Below are 20,306 nucleotides of genomic sequence, written 5' to 3'. Positions count from 1 at the left end.
AAAAAAAAAAAATTCTTCCTCTCTACTTAAATAAAATGAGCATCAAATAATCTTTGCTATTTTTCTGTTTATATATTTAATTGTATAGATGTCCATATAAAAACATTGAAAAATATTAGCAGTTTACCTCTTCTAAATTAAATATATGTAATAATGAAACAAATATTTTAATTAATTTGATTATTAGTTATTTGATATATGCACTATTTTCTGCATGTGATGATTATGCATGTGGATTCTACATAGTAATCTATTATAAACTCTATAGATTTGCTTTAAATCTCATTTAAATATTCAATCACTCAAGCTTGAATGAACCTGGAAAATTATTTTAGTCAAAGGACTAAAGAATCAATAGCAAAAAATATTTGATACCCTTACTCAAATACTAATAACAAAAAAGATTTAAAGATAGTGAAATTAAACACCATGGACTTAATAACACATAAAACTATGTATCATATAGGGCAGAAGCAAAAGGACATACCGATGATTTTATTCCAAAGCCTTAAAATAAACATTAATGGAAAAAAAAAAAAAAGAAACACCACTAAGGGACTTCACAAATAATTAAATTGATAAGCAACTACTATGAACAACTTTATGTCAATAACTTAGATAACTTAAATGAAAATTTCCAATTTTACTACATCTGACTAAAAATAAATTAAAAATCAGAATAGACAAATAACAAGAAAAAACATTCATAGTAATTAATCTTTCTATAAAGAAAAATTAGACCCAGATGGTTTAATTGGTGAATTATATTAAATATTTTAAAAACAAGAAATACCAATCTTTCATAGACTTTTCCAGAAAACAGGGGAAGAGAAAACACTTTCCAAACTCATTGTATTAGGCCAATACTCCCCTGATATGGAAGCCAGACAAAGACATCATAAGAGAAGTACTAATGAATAGCCCTCATAAATATAGATGCAAACACTCAAACAAAATATTTCCGAAGTGAGTTCAACAACATATAAAAAGATGTATGTCAGGAATGCAAGGTTTATTTAATATCCAAACCCAGCTAATGTTAAATATCATATTAATAGAATAAAACACCAAAACTTTTCACCTTATCATTTCAATAGATGAAACAACAAAAAAGCATTTGATAAAACCCAATACCCATTCCTGATATAGAAATGAAAAAGAAAAAAGAGAGAGAGAGAAGTCTAACATTACCAAAAGAAACACCACTAAGGGACCTCACAAATAATTAAATTGATAAGCAACTACCATGAACAACTTTCAACAAACTATGAATAGTAGGAAACCTCCTTGATCTGATAAAGGATACCTAAGAAAAACCTAGAGCTGACATTATACTTCACAGTGAAATACTAACTGCATTCTCTGAAGATTGAAAATGAGCCAAGGATGTGTACTCTTGCCACTGGTAGTCAACAGTTGTACTCAAGACTCTAGCTGGTAAAGTCAGACAAGGAAAAGAAATAAAAAGCATACAAATTGGAAAGGAAGAAGTAAAACTGTCATTTTCAGACCACATGATCCTGTGTACAAAAAATCCGAAGGCATATACGTACATGAGGAAAAGAAATACAAGATCTAAGGAAAAAATTCTGCATGGTTGGAGGATCTAAGATTAATTTATAAAATCAATTTTTATTTCTAAATTCTAACAATACACAATCCAAAATTAAAATTAAGAAAATAATTCCATTCCCAGCTTCATCAGAAAGAATAACATATTGTATTTAGAATAAATGTAATAAATGTGCAAAACTTAGACACTGAAAACTACGAAACATTGCTAAGAGAAATAAATGGGGAAATAATTTATACTCATATATAGGATTATTCAATATTGTTAAGATGGCAATTCTTCTTAAATTGATCTACAGATTCAGCATTATCTCTATTAAAATCCCAGCAGGCTTTATTGAATAAAGTAATAAGGTAATCCTAAAATTTACATGGAAATGCAAACACCCAGGAGAGCTAACATAATTTTGAAAAGGAAAAACAAAGTTGGAGGATTTAAACTCCCCAATTTCAACACTTACTTAAAAGCTAGTATAATGAAGAAATGTAGTCCTAGTATAAGGACAGACATAAGCTCAGGGAAAGAGAATTAAGAGTCTAGAATTGATTTTTCACAAAGGTACCAAGATAATTCAATGTTGAAAAATAATCTTTTAAATAAACAGTGCAGAGGAAATCTATATCCACACATTAAAAGATTAGGATGTGGAGAAAAGGGAACACTTCTACACTGCTGGTGGGAATGCAAACTAATATGTTCCTTTTGGAAAGACCTTTGGAGAACACTTGGAGAACTAAAAATAGACCTGCCATTTGATCCTATAATTCCTTTATTAGGTATATATCCAAAAGACCAAAAATCACATTACAACAAAGATATTTGTATCAGAATGTTTATTGCAGCCCTATTCATAATTACTAGGTCATGGAAGAAGGCCAAGTGCCCATCTACCCATGAATGGATCAATAAATAGTGGCATATGTACACTATGGAATATTATGCAGCCCTAAAGAAAGATGGAGACTTTACCTCCTTCATATTTACATGGATGGAGCTGGAAAATTTTCTTCTTAGCAAAGTATCTCAAGATTGGAAGAAAAAGTATCCAATGTACACAGCCCTATTATGAAACTAATTCTATAGCTTTCATACCTAATTATAGCCTAAGAATATGGGAAGGGGGAGGGGGAGGGGAGAGGAGGGGAGGGTGGTGGTTGGGTGGAGGGAGGGTGATTGGAGGGATCACCTCTATGGTTTATCTTACAAGGGTACAAGTGAATCTTTCTAAAAGTAGAATATAGATGTCTCGACATAACAACTAAGAAAATGACATGAAGGCTATGTTAACCAGTTTGTGAAAATATCTGTATATCAAAATAGATATATAATAGCTATTATATGTATATAACTGTATATATTAAATTGTATATCAAAATAGATATATAATATCTATTAATATGTATATCTGTATATATTAAATTGTATATCAAAATACCACACTGTACCCCATGATTGCATTGTTGCACACAGCTATGATTCAATAAAAAAAATTAGTTTAGAGATTTACTTCATACTTCACACAAAGATAAACTCCTAAATATTTGACTAAAACAGTAAACTTTTAAAATAAAATAAGGGAGAAAAGTCCTTGTGATCTTCCGGTAAGGAAAGGCTTAAAGCAAAAGCATGATGCATGAAATAAAAAATTATAAATTGAATTTTATCAAAATTTAAAGCTTTTACACTTTAAAAGATGCCATTAAGTAAATGAAAGGATAAGTTATAAACTGATAAAAACTATTTGTAAATCATACATTGTATTAAAATAAACCTGTATCCAGAATATGTAAAGAACTCTCACAGTCAATAATAAGATAAATAATTCACTTCAAAGAACAAAAGTTTTGGGCTGACATTTTAGTAAAGATGTATAGGATATCCCAAATGTCACCCTAAATTCACTATACATAGGGAAAATGGGAAATTGTAGCTGAATGTACCTTTTTTGAACAAAATTTCATTATAACATTTTACAAGATATTCACAAAATATTCTTTACATGTTGGCCACCTCTTTATAAAGTTTTGTAGTGAAGCTCATACACTGCTGATAAAAATGGCAAATGGAACTGTGGACATTTTGGAAAACTACTTTGGAAAATAGTTTGGCCAGTTTCCTAGCAACTCCCCTTCCTTCCCAGGTATCTTCTTCCTAAGGGAAATGAAAACTTACTATGTCCACACAATGATTGTGCATGAATGTTTACAGTAGAGTTATTTATCATAACCCAAAGTAGAAACAACCAAATGTATGTCATCTGGTGAGTGGAAAAGCAAAATATGGTATATTCATACACTGGAATACTATTCACCAATAAAAAGGAATAAAGTACTTACACATGCTACAACATGGATAAACCTGAAAACATTGTGCTAAAAGAAGTCAGATGCAAAAGACTATATACTGTGTGATTCAAGTTACACGAAATGTCATAAAAGACACATCTATGAAGACAGAAAGCAGATTATGTTTCATGGGACTGGGAATGGCAACAGAGATTGACTACAAATTGGCATAAGGGATCTTCTAAGGGGGATGGAAACATTCCAAAATGGACTGTGGGTGTAGAAGTCTTTAAACTTACTAAGAAATATTGAATTGTAAAATAGTATGGAAAAGGTAGGGAAGACACAAAGGGTAGATATAAAAATGTCCTAAATAATGTAAAAGGGCAGTAAGCTCTGATAACTGTCCAGCTGTGTACAGTAATATATTATGGAAAAGCAAGGTGAACATTTCAATTGAATTACTAAAGGTCAAAATAGTGTGAAAAAAGATAATGATAAACTGTTTTCAATTCCTATTTAGTATCTATCTCTGCTACAAGGATATAGGCAACTATATTTAGCTGTTATTTACTGTTGTTTTTCTCTAATCTAGTATAGTATATTTGACAGTCAATAAATATTTGTTGAATGAAAGCTGAATGAAAGCTAAATGAATGAAGAAAGCCAAGAAATTGTAATACTATTTAAAAAACAAACCATAGGGTAGTGTAAAAAAAAAAAAAGTACCTTGCTTTTTGTTAGAATTCCCAAGTTCTTTTTTTTTCTTTTTTTTAATTCCCAAGTTCTTGACATAGATTTTACACTTTGTTCCACCTTTAACAATTCACTTTACCTCTCTAAATATATTTTCGCATCTCTATAATACTTACTTTATCAGGCATTTTAGCACTCTGAGGTCTAAATAGAAGAGTCCATTTGGAAATGCTACATAAACTAAATATTATGCAAATATAGGATGACAATATTGTTGATAACTACAAATACAAACCTCCTAAGGAAGTAACTCTAAGATTTCTGTCATCAACCAGTGGCCAGTGGCAGGGAATATGCATTGTTACATCTTTTAAAATAAAAAGATAACTAAGGGGAATCATACAATATGTGGTCTTTTGTGTCTGTCTTCATTCATTTAACATTATCTTTTCAAGGTTCATCCATGGTGTAGAATGTTTCAGTACTTCATTCCATTTCGTAGCCAAAAAAAATTTCTTTATATGGATACACTACATTTTACTTATCCATTTGCCAAGTGATGGATATTTAGGTTGTTTCCACTTCATTAACATTTATGTGCAAGTTTTTATGTAGACAAATATTTTCATTTCTCTTGGATGTACACTTAGGAGTGCAATTGCTTGGCTACATGGCAATGGTAACTTGATGTTTAACTTTTTGTGGAACTGCCAGAGTGTTTTCCAAAGTAGCTATACCATTTGACATTCCCACTAGCAAAGTGTGAGTGTTTCAATTTCTCCATATCCTTACCATCATTTGTTATTTTCTTTTGTATTTTTTAAATTTGGTCATCTTATGTAAATGTGAAGTGGTATTTAATTTAATAGTTGTTTTTTTTTTTTTTTGCAGTTTTTGGCCAGGGCCTGGTTTGAACCTACTACCACCTTCAGCATACGGGCCTGCGCACTACTCTTTTGAGCCACAGGCACTGCCCTTAATAGGTTTATTTGTTTGTTTGTTTGTTTGAGATAAAGATTCACTTTGTTGCCCTCTGTAGAGTGCTATGGTGTCATAGCTCACCACAGCCTCAAACTTTTGGGCTCAAGTGATCCTTTTGCCTTAGCCTCCCGAGTAGCTGGGACTATAGGTGCCCACCACACCCCCTGGTTATTTTTTAGAGACAGGATCTTGCTCTAGCTCAGGCTGGTCTTGAACACCTAAGCTCAGGCAATCCACTTGCCTTGGCCTCCAAAAGTTAATTGCAGTAGCTTTGAATTGCTTTTCCATGATGGCCAATGAAATTTAGCATCTTTTCATATGCTTATTGGTCATTTATATTTGTATATCTTCTTTGGAGATATGTCTATTCAGATCGTTTTACCAGCAATATTCTTTTAATTGTTTCTTGTGTTGTCCATAATTATAAGTGAAACAACACAACAAATGGTACTCATATTTCTAAGCAGTAGGTCAGCATGGCTCAGTATTTTCTTCCTAAATTAATGGGACTCTATTTATTTTTACTTTTAGAGCAATTTAATGTTTATGGAAAATTAAGTAGATAGTACAGAGAGTTCCCATACAACTTGTCCCCCACTTCACACACACAATTTGGCTTGGTGAGGTGCATTTGTTATAGTCAATAAACTAATGCTTAATAATACATTATTATTAAGTATACAATAATAATACATTATTATAAGTCCATAATTCACATTAGGGTTTAGCTTTGCATTGTACAATTGTATGAATTTTAAAAGGTGCATAATGTCATAAATCCACCATTACAATATCATACAGAAGAAGCTCATCACCTTAAAAGTCCCATGTGCTCCATCTATTCATTGTTCCCTCCCTCCCCTTAGAACTCCTGGCAATAGGTAATCTGTTCACTTTCTGCATATGTTTTTGCCTTTTCCAGAATGTCATATAGCCAGAATTGTGGCTCACAGTCTTTCACTTGAGATAAGGAGTTGGCCTTACATCCTGTGAACTATCAGTGCTGGTACAAAAAAGGACCAAATCAGACTTTTTATCCTTTCTTAATCTCATATGGCTAGAGAAGGCAATGGTGTATCAATAAGGTAAATCAGGACAATAGATTTTATAAGTTATTAGAAGGCTTTAAGATATTTAAAAATAGCAGGCAAAAGTTTCTTTTGATCATGTTAGTTAGACATGCTCTTTTTCATAGTATCCTATTCTGAGCAAACAAAGGGGACTATTAAGGACTAGAAGGTGATGGCAACTATTTATGTTTCTTAAAGTGTCCACTACATTGTAATGGTGGCTCTTATTAGTAAGAACAGAACAAACAAAGATCTTGGTCATACTAATGATTCATCCAACCTCCACACAAATAGCAACTTTTCTATAAACGCTTTCCTTAACTATCTAACCAGTGAACCAGAATTTTAGTGAAGCATGTGGTTTTCCACTATGATAATGAACTCAAAGAACCAATTCAAGCTCAGTAGTGTCTCTTAATAATCAAAGGATAATTAACTTAAGTGCTTAAGAATATGAACCACTAATTTATGAACACTATTATGCATTAATAATATTTTTATTCTATATTATTTGTTAATTTAACAACTTCCTGATTCAGTCTTTACTCTTCTCAAAGTATAAGAGATCTCTCCAGTTCTAGTATTATGAGAATTTAGTATTTTAATAGTTTTTTTTTTTTTTTTTTAGACACAGAGTCTTACTTTATTGCCCTTGGTAGAGTGCTGTGGTGTCACAGCTCACAGCAACCCCCAACTCCTGGGCTTAGGAGATTCTCTTGCCTCAGTCCTGAGCAGCTCAGGACTACAGGTGCCTGCCACAATGCCTGGCTATTTTTTTGTTGCAGTTTGGCTGGGGCCGAGTTCGAACCCACCACCCACAGTATGTGGGGCCGGCGCTCTGCCCACTGAGCCCACACAGGTGCTGCCCATATTTTAATAGTTTTAAGTTTATCTTGCATTTGCCTTTAAGATAATAAACTTGTGGAGACTAGGAATTCTTTATCCTGTATATACACTCTTAGTCACAGTATGCCCTACTAAGCCATAGGTAGCAGAAGAGAAGGAATTCAAGGATTCAACTCCCATCTTCCACTTGGCATAATATTTTGTGGGTGCTCAATATGCACATATTAAATGCAAGAACGACTAGATATTGTGAAAGTGTGTATATAAATGGGAGTGTGTGGGGAAAGAACTGAGAAGATGAAAGTGAAGACGGTGAGAAGAGTAAAGACTGAATCAGGAAGTTGTTAAATTTCTCATTCTTTGAGAAGTGAGAGAAGTAAAGAGGCAAAGAAACTATTTGGCTTCTCATTTTTCCCTTCTCCTCCTCTTTTCTCCTTTTTTCCTTCCCTAGCCATCAAAACTCTATCCTCTGAAAATATAGTTCTTGAAAGCTCTGAGCTATGACCTAGCTTCACAAATAATTAGCAATGTGGTTCAATCTCATGTTTGGTTTTTACAAGACTATCACTGTAATATACACAATCAAAATGTATAAATGCACATTTATACATTGCACATAAATCTACATAAATAAACCATACATTTATCCATACAAACGCAGACTAAAAACTTAATAAATATTGACTGAATGAATAAATATAGCTGGGCTGCCAGAATCATCATCTCCAAAGGGCTAAACTTTCTAAGGTCAGAAAACTAATGTTATCAAATCGCTCAGTAGATAGTTATATTACTCAGTTCATGGGAACCTAATTCCCATCTTCAAAATTCCCTTAGTTCTTACTTTAGATTCACCAATGGAAGAAATGCAAAAAAAAAAAATCACAATTATTATATTAATCAGTTATGGAGTTAACAATTTATAAGAAAACATTCTATTATTTATTTATTTATTTATTTGCAGTTTTTGGCCAGGGCTGGGTTTGAACCGCCACCTCTGCCATATGGGGCCAGCGCCCTACTCCTTTGAGCCACAGGCGCTGACCCTAAGAAAACATTCTATGTCTTATCCCGTGGATGTAATTTTTTAAATTCTTAAAAGAATGATCAAGAAAATCATTCTTTCATAGACTTTGGCATTCTAAACTTTCTCAATCTTTGCTTCTTAGTATCGGGTCTTATCTTGCTTTTGTGGTCTGTAGCCCATATACTTCTCTTATTTCAAAAGAGAGTGGGGGAAAAAGTAGGTTAGTCAATTGAAGTTTAGCCACTCTAGGAAAAACAAGCAATGAAATAACTACTTTGGTTTTTCTAATGCTACATTTGCTTTAGAGATAAAATACTTGTTAACAGGCTATAAGTATATATGAGTGCTAAAGGAACTAACTAGTTCTATAGCACCTTAAATATGGATATAATGATTAAACTATCACCTCTGTTCAAAAACATAAGGTTACAAAGAAAAAACAGATATAAGATTAGAGAAACAAATCTAGGCCAAGAGGATGACCAAGTAGATATTTTTTGGGGGGTAGGGTAAGGGGCTAAATGCACATCACAGAATAGTTATGAGAAGAATACTATACATTGGATATCTTAAGAGATATCTTAATCCTAGCACAAGACAAACTATTAGGAGCTACAAAATGAATTAAAGAAACAGAAAATAAATATTCTTTAAATCCTAAAATATAGGTTGTTAGATAAATTATTAATTAAACTTATATAGAAATGAACTTTTAAAAACAAAAGGGAAGAGAAAAATCCTAACACTAGACTTCCTGACTAGATTCAAAAACCAGAATGCTCACAAAACATTCCCAGATATTTTTTACTTTATAGAGTTTTCAGATTTATGCATTTTGTTATTTTCCTATCTGTTCCTACTTACACTCCTATTGTCCTATCAACAACAGCACCTTTTCTCCTTCCCATAAATGACTCTTTGTTTTATTAACCCCTGAAGAGACACTTAAAAGGATGATGATGGGGATTAAGTGTGGTGTGGCTAAGGTGACCAAAGAACATTCTTTTAATCTTTGGAGCTCCATCTCCAAACTATGTAGCATAGTTTGAGAGAGGGGACAGATGGGAGAGTAAGCTTTCACTTGTCTAACTTAGATGAGTGAATACAGAAAGATGTAATACTTCCTCCTCTTACCCACCCCTACCACCAAATTATTCCAATTATACCAACTGAAGCTTTATTTAGTTTAACAAGCCTCTACCATTACAGATGCTCAAAACTCTGCATTTCTAATTATTGCCATCAATCACTTGTAGATAAGTTTTAATTGGTTTGGACTTATCTATAACTACTAGAGGTTTTTTTTTTTTTATAACCAATTATATTTAGGGATGGAAAACAAACCAATAAAGCCTTTTGGGACAGCATATATTCTCCAGTTCAGCAAAAGCCTTACCACTCCTTTGTGTCTACCCATTTTAAACATTACACCTAATAGGCCCCTCATGGCAATTATAATACCCTATTTGAAGATGCTTTGCTCTGTTTGGAGTCTGATACTAAAGCAAAGGAAGAGTAGGTGACGTGGTCATGAATAAAATGTTAAAGAAGGTCAAAAAGCGTGAAGTAAAAGATAGCAGAGGAAGGGATCATGAAAGAACTTTACTACTATCCAATATAATAGAACCTTCATAGTTGACCACCTCTCTACAGCAACCACCTTCTTAAGTTGACCTAATTTTCATAGATGGGACATGACTACAAGTATATATAAGTATAGGAGGCCTAGTTCTTCATGTGACCACCTCTATATGTTAACCAGTTTGTTATAGTCCCTTGGGTGGTCACCTTACAGAGACGCTCTACTGTAATTTTGCCTAGTTCAAAGTTGATCACATCATTCCTGCTTTTATAATGGAATATGAAAAACCTCAGGTTACCCCAGTTTTGCCTCCTACAGCCAAAGCATCTTCAGCTCAACTCAACAGGTCTCCCCCAGTTTTCCCCACTACAGGTAAGAAAGAGAAAAGCAGAGTAAGAGCTAAGAAACCAGGAGTTACTTTCTAGCCAATGACTACTAACAGGAAAATAGGACATTTATTCTTAAGACTTTACTCTCTTGCCCTTTTATTATGAGGACTTCAAATTCTAGAATGTAATAAATATATATGCGAGCATGTGTGTGCCTGTTCACAGACACATATAGTGCTCCAAAAAATATGGGTTACTACAGACATTAGAAGCCATGGCCAAAAATACTGTGATCAATTTGGATCAGTAATTTAAGAGACTTTTTGGTTTGTTAGACTCAATTATTTTGTTCTAAGATTTAGAACATAAATGATATCTTTTAATTAGATAATTGAACATTTTTCAGATTTATTCTATCTATAATTTTAACTGTAACCCATTTTAATTGAGTCAACATTACTGTGATAAAATTTATAGAACATACATATCATATTTAAATATTTATCATTGAGAAAATAGCATGATTTAGGAAATATTTCTCCAATTGTATTCCATGGAATATTGCTCCATAGAAGCAAATATAACTTATGCTACACATACACACAGTTCAATGATTAAATAGGACTGGCTATGTAATTTTCAGGGCCCTATGCAAAATGAAAGTGTAGGTTCCCTTGTTAAAACATTCTTAAGAATTTTAAGAAAGTGATGGCAGAGCACTAAACCAAGTATGGGTCTCTTCTAAGCATGGAGCCCTATGTGACTGCATAAGTTGTACACTCCTAAAACTAATCAGGGTTAAATGTTTTAAGAAATACTGGGCTAAAAATGCTTAGATTTTTAAACATTTCTTTGTAGCAAGACTTCGCAGAGTTTTTTTGCATGCTAATGTGTACTATGAACCTTAAAGCGGTTCATATATGGGTGACCATAAAATTCATGTGCAATTTAAAATTGCACACTATTTCAAATTGTACACAAATTTTATGGCCACCTTGTAGTGCACAGCAGTCCTTAAATATATTTAATGAAAGCTCTTTGACCTACTGTTTTATAAGGATCATTTCGTAGGACCAGTGTTCCACAGTACACACATTGTAAAATGCAGCTCAGGTTGTGCATAAATTACTGTTTTTTCCCTACTTTTTATGACATTTTTTCCATATTTGGAATGAAATAACTAGAGATACAGATTAAAAATAGTGTGTATTCTACTGTCCTTCACTATCTGGTCTTTTACCATCTGGATGATCAATTCAGTGCCTAAACATCCCAAATGTTTTCTGGGCCAGTATAATAGAGATGGTCTGACTGAAACTATACCATAAGTCAACTTCTTTCTTTCCCATTTATCTTGTCAGTTCAGAGGAGGAAATAACATCCTTACTTACCATTACCCAGTTCCCAAGAAATGTTGTACTTTTTGCTGGCGCTGTACTTCAACAGACTCAGGGCACTAGAACTGTTCCAGGAGTTATTGGGATTACGACGCAGTGCATTTAGAGCAAATATCAGGTGGAGTCCAGAGCAATCAGCGAAGTTATAAAGTTTGTCTAGAGACCTGGCTGGGAAGAAGCAGAGAAAGGCTTGTAACTTTCAAATCAACATTCCAACCAAAGAATAATATTAACTACTACAAAAAGCCTTTCTATGAGCTTCCCACTAATAAGGCATTACACAGTCAACTTCTGAAAGGGACCATTACCTTTTGGTCTAGGGTATATTTCAAGGTGATTTTAGAAAGCAGAACTCAGAATTCCAGACAGAGGTTGCAAATTGGCAACCAAGTCTAGACCACAGTACATTTTATTTGTTAACAAAATTGAATTGTTGATGTTTGAGAATGGGAAGATTTCACAAAGTAGCTGGATTTCTAACTTTTCTTGAAAAGTCAGAAGATCTAGCACTGCTGGGTCTATCTTCCTGCAAAACATGATAGGGATAGTGTCAGGGTATAGGTCAGAAAAGATGACCCACTGATAAGTTTGGAAAATAGCTCAGTCCAGCAGGACTTCCAAAAAATTTCACTCAAGTCCACATTTATAATATTTCTGACAATGGAAATACAATAACCATTATTATAAATATGTTCATTGTCAGGGTGATCTCATTTGCCATCAACTCTAGCACCATGGATCTCTTACCTACTCCTTATTTCTATTGCCACAATTATTTTTCTGGCTCTCATTTCCACTTGCATGAGCTCTTACAACATCTATACTGGCCTGTCTACTAGATTCTTCCCTTACTGCCAATTCATCTTCCTCCCATCACTCCCATCCAGTCTTTCTCACTCCTAAACATCTTAGTGGATTTTAAATGCCCTTTCTTCCCTAGTTCAAGGCCACTACGACTCACCCATAATCTTTTCCCCAACTTTATACTTCTTTATTTTTCTCAGTGATTTCTTTGTTGGTGTCAGCTAATTTTATTTAGTATAGACTCTCTGCCCCATGGCACGTGGTTTCAGTTATTCTCCTTATTTGGCCCGCCCTTATTCCTCTTTTAAGCATACCCAGATTTTATTTGTCTTTTCAGAAGCATTTCTCAAGGATGAATATCATGACTTTAGGTGGTATACAGTTTTCAAAAGTCTTTTAGGTGAATAATTATGTATAGGGTTCACATTATTCTTGTATATTTATTGAACAAGGGGGGTTCAGAACAAATGGGATTCTATGAAATATTAGGGTTCCACAAGAGGTCATTAAGGGTTCTCTAAAAAGAGATGATGCAAAGTGACCAAAGTGCCCTATTGGCAATTTTGATATGATATTCTAGTCTTTTAAAGTACATGTAAAACTATTGTCATTTGATTAGTACATTATGAATTTTCCAAGTGGGATATAGGGAGACTGCCATTTCAATCTTCTTCACATGCATAAGAAAGAATTTTTTTAAAGAAGTATCAAGAATAAGGATGAAAATTATCTCATTTCAATTGATAATTAAATCCATGTCAACTTATCTTACATTCTACCCAGAATTGAGTAACTTGGCAACAATAAAAGGTATAGATTTCACATTAAAGAAATAAATTTAATTATTTATTTTTAGTTCTAAAATAATAATTAAAAATAAAATGCATTTATTTTCCTATTAAAGTGATCATGAAACTGGCACATGTGTATAATGGTTTTATAATTATCTATATGCCATTCAGTAAGAAAATGGTATGCTTTTAAAGTCACATAAAATTGTATCCTAGGCTATAATTTTTATGTTGCTCTGATATATAGTTTTATATGCTTTACTATGCAGCATCATTAATACATTTTTCATATTCAAAAACATTAATTAAAGTAAGTTTATAACCTTTATTTAAATTAAACCTAACAAGGCTACCTTTAGAAAATTATATCCCATTTTGGCTTAAACCAGTTACTTAACAAAAACTAATTATGTTTGCCTTTTAAGTTTTAAAAATTCATGAAAAGGAAATTACAAAATTAACTTTAAGAAAGAACATTGACGCCTCCTTTTTTCTTTTCAATAATAGTTGTCTATAAAGTCCTTTTTTGTTTTAAATAGGGCTTGCAACTTACCATATACTACATACCATACCTCAGTAGCATTCATACAATAGAAATTTGTAATAAGATGTTTAGGCATTCTTGAATAAGATACCAAAATATCTAGCAGGAAATGTTTAAAAAGAAAAAACTGAAGTCTCTCCTATTTATATCATCAGACTTGGTATCCTTTATATGTGCTGGGGGAGGCAGATCATACAGAGGAATAGGCTAAGAAACTGGCTAAACCAAAAGATTCTTGGGAAACTATCGCTTTCTATTTGAAACAACATTGGCAACTGTTGTATTATTTTATCTATGAGTAAATAATCACACTAATATACTATAAGCTTAAGATATAATAATTTTTATCCAGCGGTTCCCTGAGACTTAAGAATTACTATTGTAGTTTACTCTAAAAATAATTTGAATATGAAAATACTAAGAGAGATCTATTTTGATTATGGATGAAAATTTAATTTTTTTGAAAATTAAATTATTTTATCAGGTAAAATATTCAATATTCAATTAAATAATATTCTGTTCATTTTAATTCTTCATAGTTGCAATGACAGCTTAACATTTATTAAGTATTTAATAAAATATTATTATTTTTACAATTTTTAGTTTCATTTATAAACTAAAATCCTAATCAAATATCTGTATCAAACTTCAGTATGAATGACTGATATTTCTTTTAGGTAGATTGATTCTCTTTAAGTAGCCTTTTCCTAAAAGTAATAATCCCTATATGATGAGTATTTCCTGTATTTGTTTGACATATGCTAAAAAAACAAATATACATCAAACACAAAGCACATCAAACCTGCAATTTCATGGATTTAATGTTTAAGGCAAGGCATAAGTTACTTACAAGGAAAAATGTGTCAACATGAAGAACATGTGGAGAAATAATATTGATGGCTTGCTAATGTGGCAAATTAAGAACTAAAATGCTAGAAGTTTGGAAAATACTTTTAAGAATAAGTTTAAGTCCTGCCTTTTCTATAAAGCCATTCCTGAACTCATGTTTGAGTGAATGGCATCTTTGCCCAGTTAAGCAGTATTAAGTTCCTTTAAGTACTAAGTACTTAAGTACTAAGTCTAGTACTGTATCTTAGTTTATCCCTCATAGTATCTAACACAAGTCAATTTTCTGCCTTAAAGTCATGCAGCAGAGTTCTCATAGCTCAAATCCTTTTTGTTGTACAAAAGTGGCCTACCAATGTAGGGGAAACTGAGCTCTGATCTTTAGCATGAGACTTGCTTCCTGCTTGACAGACCTGGGGAATCACGAGAATTGGCATGTGAGTTGTGTGTGTGCAGGAGCTCAGAAAACTGGCCTCTAAGATAAAAGGCATATGTGAGGTGTGGCAATAATAATTATGGTAAAGATTCTCTTGATTCCAAAGATCTCTTGATGCTGGAGGCAGAGGTTGTGCTCCAGGTCTGCAGTTTTGCAAAAACAAAGGTAGAGACATTCTATCTGATCTCCATCTCCTCCCTAATCAATGCTAATGGCAGGCAAGCAGCTTTTGTCTACTTCTTCCTATTTTATGACAATAAAGATGGACTTGAGGCTTGCTCAGGAGGACCCCTCCCAGAGTTCTTCAGTTCATCAGGCAGACTTTAGGTCAAGCCTCTTCCTTCTTCCCGCTAAGACTCCCTGTTCTAGTGATCCCAAACCCTTCATAGAAAGACACTTTCTGAAACGGGTAAAAATGAGATTTGTCTAAAGTAATTATTGGTGGTTTTAGAGATGTATACTGCAGTTTATTAGAAAAGTATACATATTTGAATATATAGAATTTACAAGATACTCGACAATGTAATTTCCCTTGGAATATTTGCTCAGGTTTCATGTGAGCAAGTGTACTTATAGATGGCTTTCTACTCTCTCTGCCAGAGGCGGCCAATGCTTCTTTGTCTTTAGTTAGGTTACCTGGACATTTCACATGAATATAATTGAAAGGAGCACTGTCTAGCAGGAAGCTTGAGAGAGATGTAATAATGAGGCTTGGGAGTCATCTATACAATGTTGATAGTTGATGTTGTGAAACATCTTGAGATTTTTGAAGGACAAAATGTGAAAAGAAAGAACTTTAAGAAATGTCCATATATAAATGGTCAGGGAGAAGAAAAAAAAGGCAGAGAATAAAAAGAATCCAGATACCCAGTCTTAAAGAACACAAAATAAGAAAGTTGCGACATGTTGTTGGTCTATAACAGTACATGTTAGTGACAAAATTAAGAGGAAAAAATCCATTAGATTAATCAAACAGTAAGTTTAAAACCTAGATTTAGAACAAGGCTGACAACTTAAGAATGAATATATAGAGAACAAGGAATAGATTCTGGTATATTCAACTTATTGGAGTTCTGTGGCAATAAAAGGAAAAAATAAACAAAACCAGAAAAGCACAGATATTGGCTTGAAACAATTCAAGAACTAAGACCCCTTTTGTAAAAAAGCCATTTCTTCAACGAGGCGCATCTCAGCTTTATATTAGGAAGAAATATATAAGGCTCAATGAATTCACAATAAGACATGAACAATGGATTATTTCCTGTCGTTCCTTCAGGACTTGATGCTTTACAAACATTCCAACAAACAACATATATTAATTAATTCATTAAATTATTTAAAAATGCTTGTTGAGCACTATGTGCCAGGCACTATTATATACATACAGATGGTCCCTAAATTACAATGGTTTGACTTAATGATTTGTTGGCTTTATGACAGTGTGAAAGCAATACATACTCAATAGAAACTGTACTTCGAGTACTGACATACCATTCTGTTTTTCACTTTCAGTGCAAAATTCAATAATTACATGAGACATTCAATACTTTATTATAAAAAAAACCCCTTGTGTTAGTTAATTTTGCCCAACTGTAAGGTAATATAAATGTTCTGAGAGAGTTTAAGGTAGGCTAGGCTGAGCTATGATGGTCAGTAGGTTAGATTTATTAAATGTATTTTGACGTAATGATATTCTCAACTTATGATGAGTTTATCAAGATATAACCCGATGATAAATTGGGAGCATCTTGTGTGTGTGTAACAATGAGCAAAGCAGAAAACAGACTACCCTCATGGAGATTACATCTAGCGTGGCTGGTGGAGGAGAGAAAGCAGAATAGGGCATATGTAAAACCTATAAGAGTTGGTATGCTATTTTAGTATTATCAATAAGATAACATTTGAGCAGAGACCCAAAGGAGGTAAGGGAGTAAGTCAAGTAGATAACTATGGAACAAATTCCAGGGAGAGGGGACAGTAAAGCAAAGGATCCAAGACAGGTATGAGACTGATAAATGTGAAGAACAACAAAGAGGCCAGTGTGGCTGCCCCAGAATGAATGGGAGGGAGAGCAGCAGGAGGTGAGGTCACAGCAGTAGCAGGGCCAGATCATTAATGGCCTTATTTGCCATGGTAAGAACTTTGGTTTTTACTCTAAATAACACAAGAAATCATTAGATGGTTTTGAATATGACCCAACTCACATCTTAAAAGTATCACTCTTTGAGGCTGCTGAGCTGAAAAGAGAACAAATAGGGAGGGAGGAGAGTAAGGGTGAAATCAAGGACTTTAGTTAAGAATTTATAGCAATAATTGAAGGAAGCAATCATAGTGGTTGGAAGCAAGGTGGTAGCAGCAGAGTGGTAGAAGTGATTGTGTTCCTGGGTTATTTTAAAGGTAGAGCCGATAAAATCTGCAGAAAGGGATGTGAGGTATGAGAAAAAAAGTGTTGAAGAAAACCCTGAAGTTTTCAGCTTGAGCAATCGAAAGATGAGTTTGACATTTATGAAGGATATGGAGAAAAATGGGAGAAAGAGAAAGGGAGGGCAAAGAGTAGAGTTTGGGTTTGGGACATGCTAAGTTTGAAATGCTATAAACACATGGGTAAAGAATTTGAGTAAACAGAATATGCAAATCCAGAGTTAAGGGGAGAGGTATTGACTGGAAATGTAAAGCTAACTGAATAAAACACTTTGAAGGGTTGGGAGAGGTAGGGAACTTTTTATTATAAAGAAGCAATATGGGAACTGTCATAGGGATCTTCCAATTTACAGAAGCCAAGATCCTCAAAGTATAGCTTACTTCCTATCCCAGCTCTTCCCCCTGCCCCTTTTTCTACTGAGCACCTATTTCTTGATTCTCACCCACCTTGACTTCCTATCTAGGATTAGCTTCCACCTGTTTATTCTATCTTTGTTTATTTACTTCCCCCAAAGAAATGGCTATCCTATTTTTCTCCCCATTCTTTGACAGGGACAATTGACATCTGCTCTATCTTATGCAAAGTGCTATGCAAATAAAGTTTATAAACACTGCCCTCACTCTCACTTTTCAAATTAATGTCCCCCTCTAAGTTTCTTTTCTATAAGTTTCTCTCATGGAGCTGCAAATTTTCCATGCGTATTAAATTGTTGCTTGCTAAGCAGCTTCCAACTTTGCTTCCTGAGCTATATCACTATGAGGCATTGTGGCTTCTTCATAATTCAGTACTTAAGAAATCAGCCCTGGTAAAAACCCTACCCCAAATAGGCTCCTTTCCATTACATGCTTTTTATCTTGGTGGGGAGGAGGAGTTAGGGAGTAACTGGCCTTGGAGAACTGACATCAAAGTATTAGTTCTCCTCAAGTATGTCCAGCCTCTATATTTTGTTCATGTAATTTAATAATCTGCTCATATTGTCAAGTGCTCACCTTAAAAAACAGGCAAACACTACGTTGCAGCACTCATCTCTCCTTTTGGAGTCATCAGCATTATCCTCCAAGAGCTAAGGGAGGATCATGTGCCCAAGTCTTAGCCACACAGAAAAAGCACTCTCTCTTCATGTGAAGGTTTCATAAGAATGAAATAGTCACAAAGGGTTTTTATCATCCTTTTTGCCTATTAAGAAAAGAACAGAATTGAACTAAGTTCTTAAAACAAATTAACTATGTTTTTTTGTGTGTGTGATACTTGCTTATACTTAGTCCAAAGAGTTTCTTAAACACTAGTCTGATAAAAATTGGGCCACATTAGAACATCAATGGGCCACATCATTCTTTGACAAACCACATTATTCCGTGGCTCCATGTGGTTCTAAGCTCATTTTATCCAAATGGAATATTTTTCTTCCACTTTTTTTATTCTTCATAGCCTAAGACCATGTCTTCCTCTGTGATAGCTTCCCTGATTCTCAAAGACAGAGACACTCGGGCTCCCTCCTCTGGTCTCACCCTGGTCCTATTATAGCAACAGCCAAATAATCATTCCATCATTATTCAGCTTCACCTCCCTCTTTAAAGGCAGATTGGAGCAGTAGGCAAAAAGAAGGCACTATGTCTGCCTTTTTAGCATCCAGTTAACTGTGTGGTACACAATAAACCTTAATAATGGTCTGACTTATACCGGTATTATTTCACTTACAATCTGTCTGTACCCTAACTATTCAACATCAATTAACATTATTCATTATAGCAAATTCCCTTTAGATTATATCTATTATTTCATTTTTAAATGTATTTAAATAATATTGCTTTAGATGTTCATTTTGGAGTGAATAATACTGGTGAGACACAGTTGACCATCAAATAGAGAATTTAAGAACAGAGTAGTTTCTCATAGAAGTCAGGAAAGAAATGTGAGAGCGAAACCAAAGTGAGGCAAACTCTGAACCAACTCTCCACTTCTTGTAATTCAGAGAAGAATCATCAACTAATGGGGAACCATTTCAATTAGTGAGTGCAACCTATAGGGGAAGCAATTTTAATTGTAGCTATTAAGAGTGAATAGTTTGCAAACTGCCTTGGAGGATAACACAGTTATTTCAGAAAAAAAGTGATGATATCTCCAAACAGAGAGCTAATTTTAATGGAAAGAGATATATCTCCAATTTATTCAGGGCAATGAAAATTTAACCAGGTTATAAAGAAATCGATGCAAATGTCTATAATTCGACAAGGGCTGTTGAAGAATGATGACATTTGGGAAATGTCTGTGAATAAAAATTATAGCATTTTCAGAAGATTCTGGGCCCCTTAGAAATTAAAAAAATCTTTAATGAATATTACAAGAAACTTTATTCCCAGAAATATGACAATCTGAATGAAATCGACCAATACTTAGAAGCACACCACCTCCCAAGATTCAGCCAGAATGAAGTGGAAATGTTGAACAGGCCCATATCAAGTTCTGAAAGAGCATCAGGTATACAAAATCTCCCTAAAAAGAAAAGCCCGGGACCAGATGACTTCACATCAGAACCTTTAAAGAGGAACTAGTACCTATACTACTCAACCTTTTCCAAAACATAGAAAAAGACGGAATACTACCCAACACATTCTATGAAGCAAACATTACCTTGATCCCCAAACCAAGAAAAGACCCAATAAGAAAAGAAAATTAT

At 33.8% G+C, this 20,306-nt stretch overlaps 1 protein-coding gene across 3 annotated transcripts in view; it reads right to left on the bottom strand.

Moving 5' to 3' along the window:
- Positions 1-20,306, bottom strand: part of HPSE2 (heparanase 2 (inactive)) — an 807,441-nt gene that overhangs the window by 273,795 nt on the left and 513,340 nt on the right. The window contains exon 4 of one of the 3 annotated variants that reach the window (XM_003787277.3): positions 11,781-11,954. The exons of the other annotated variants lie outside the window; for them this stretch is intronic. Coding sequence (XP_003787325.1) covers positions 11,781-11,954 — 174 coding nt within the window. The remainder of the gene's footprint in view (positions 1-11,780; positions 11,955-20,306) is intronic. 3 annotated transcript variants of the gene reach the window in all.

The sequence above is a fragment of the Otolemur garnettii genome, unplaced genomic scaffold (assembly GCF_000181295.1).
Source record: "Otolemur garnettii isolate 467f Iridium unplaced genomic scaffold, OtoGar3 scaffold00021, whole genome shotgun sequence".
NCBI classification, from domain to species: domain Eukaryota; kingdom Metazoa; phylum Chordata; class Mammalia; order Primates; family Galagidae; genus Otolemur; species Otolemur garnettii.
This window is presented reverse-complemented; position numbering and strand designations above follow the sequence as displayed.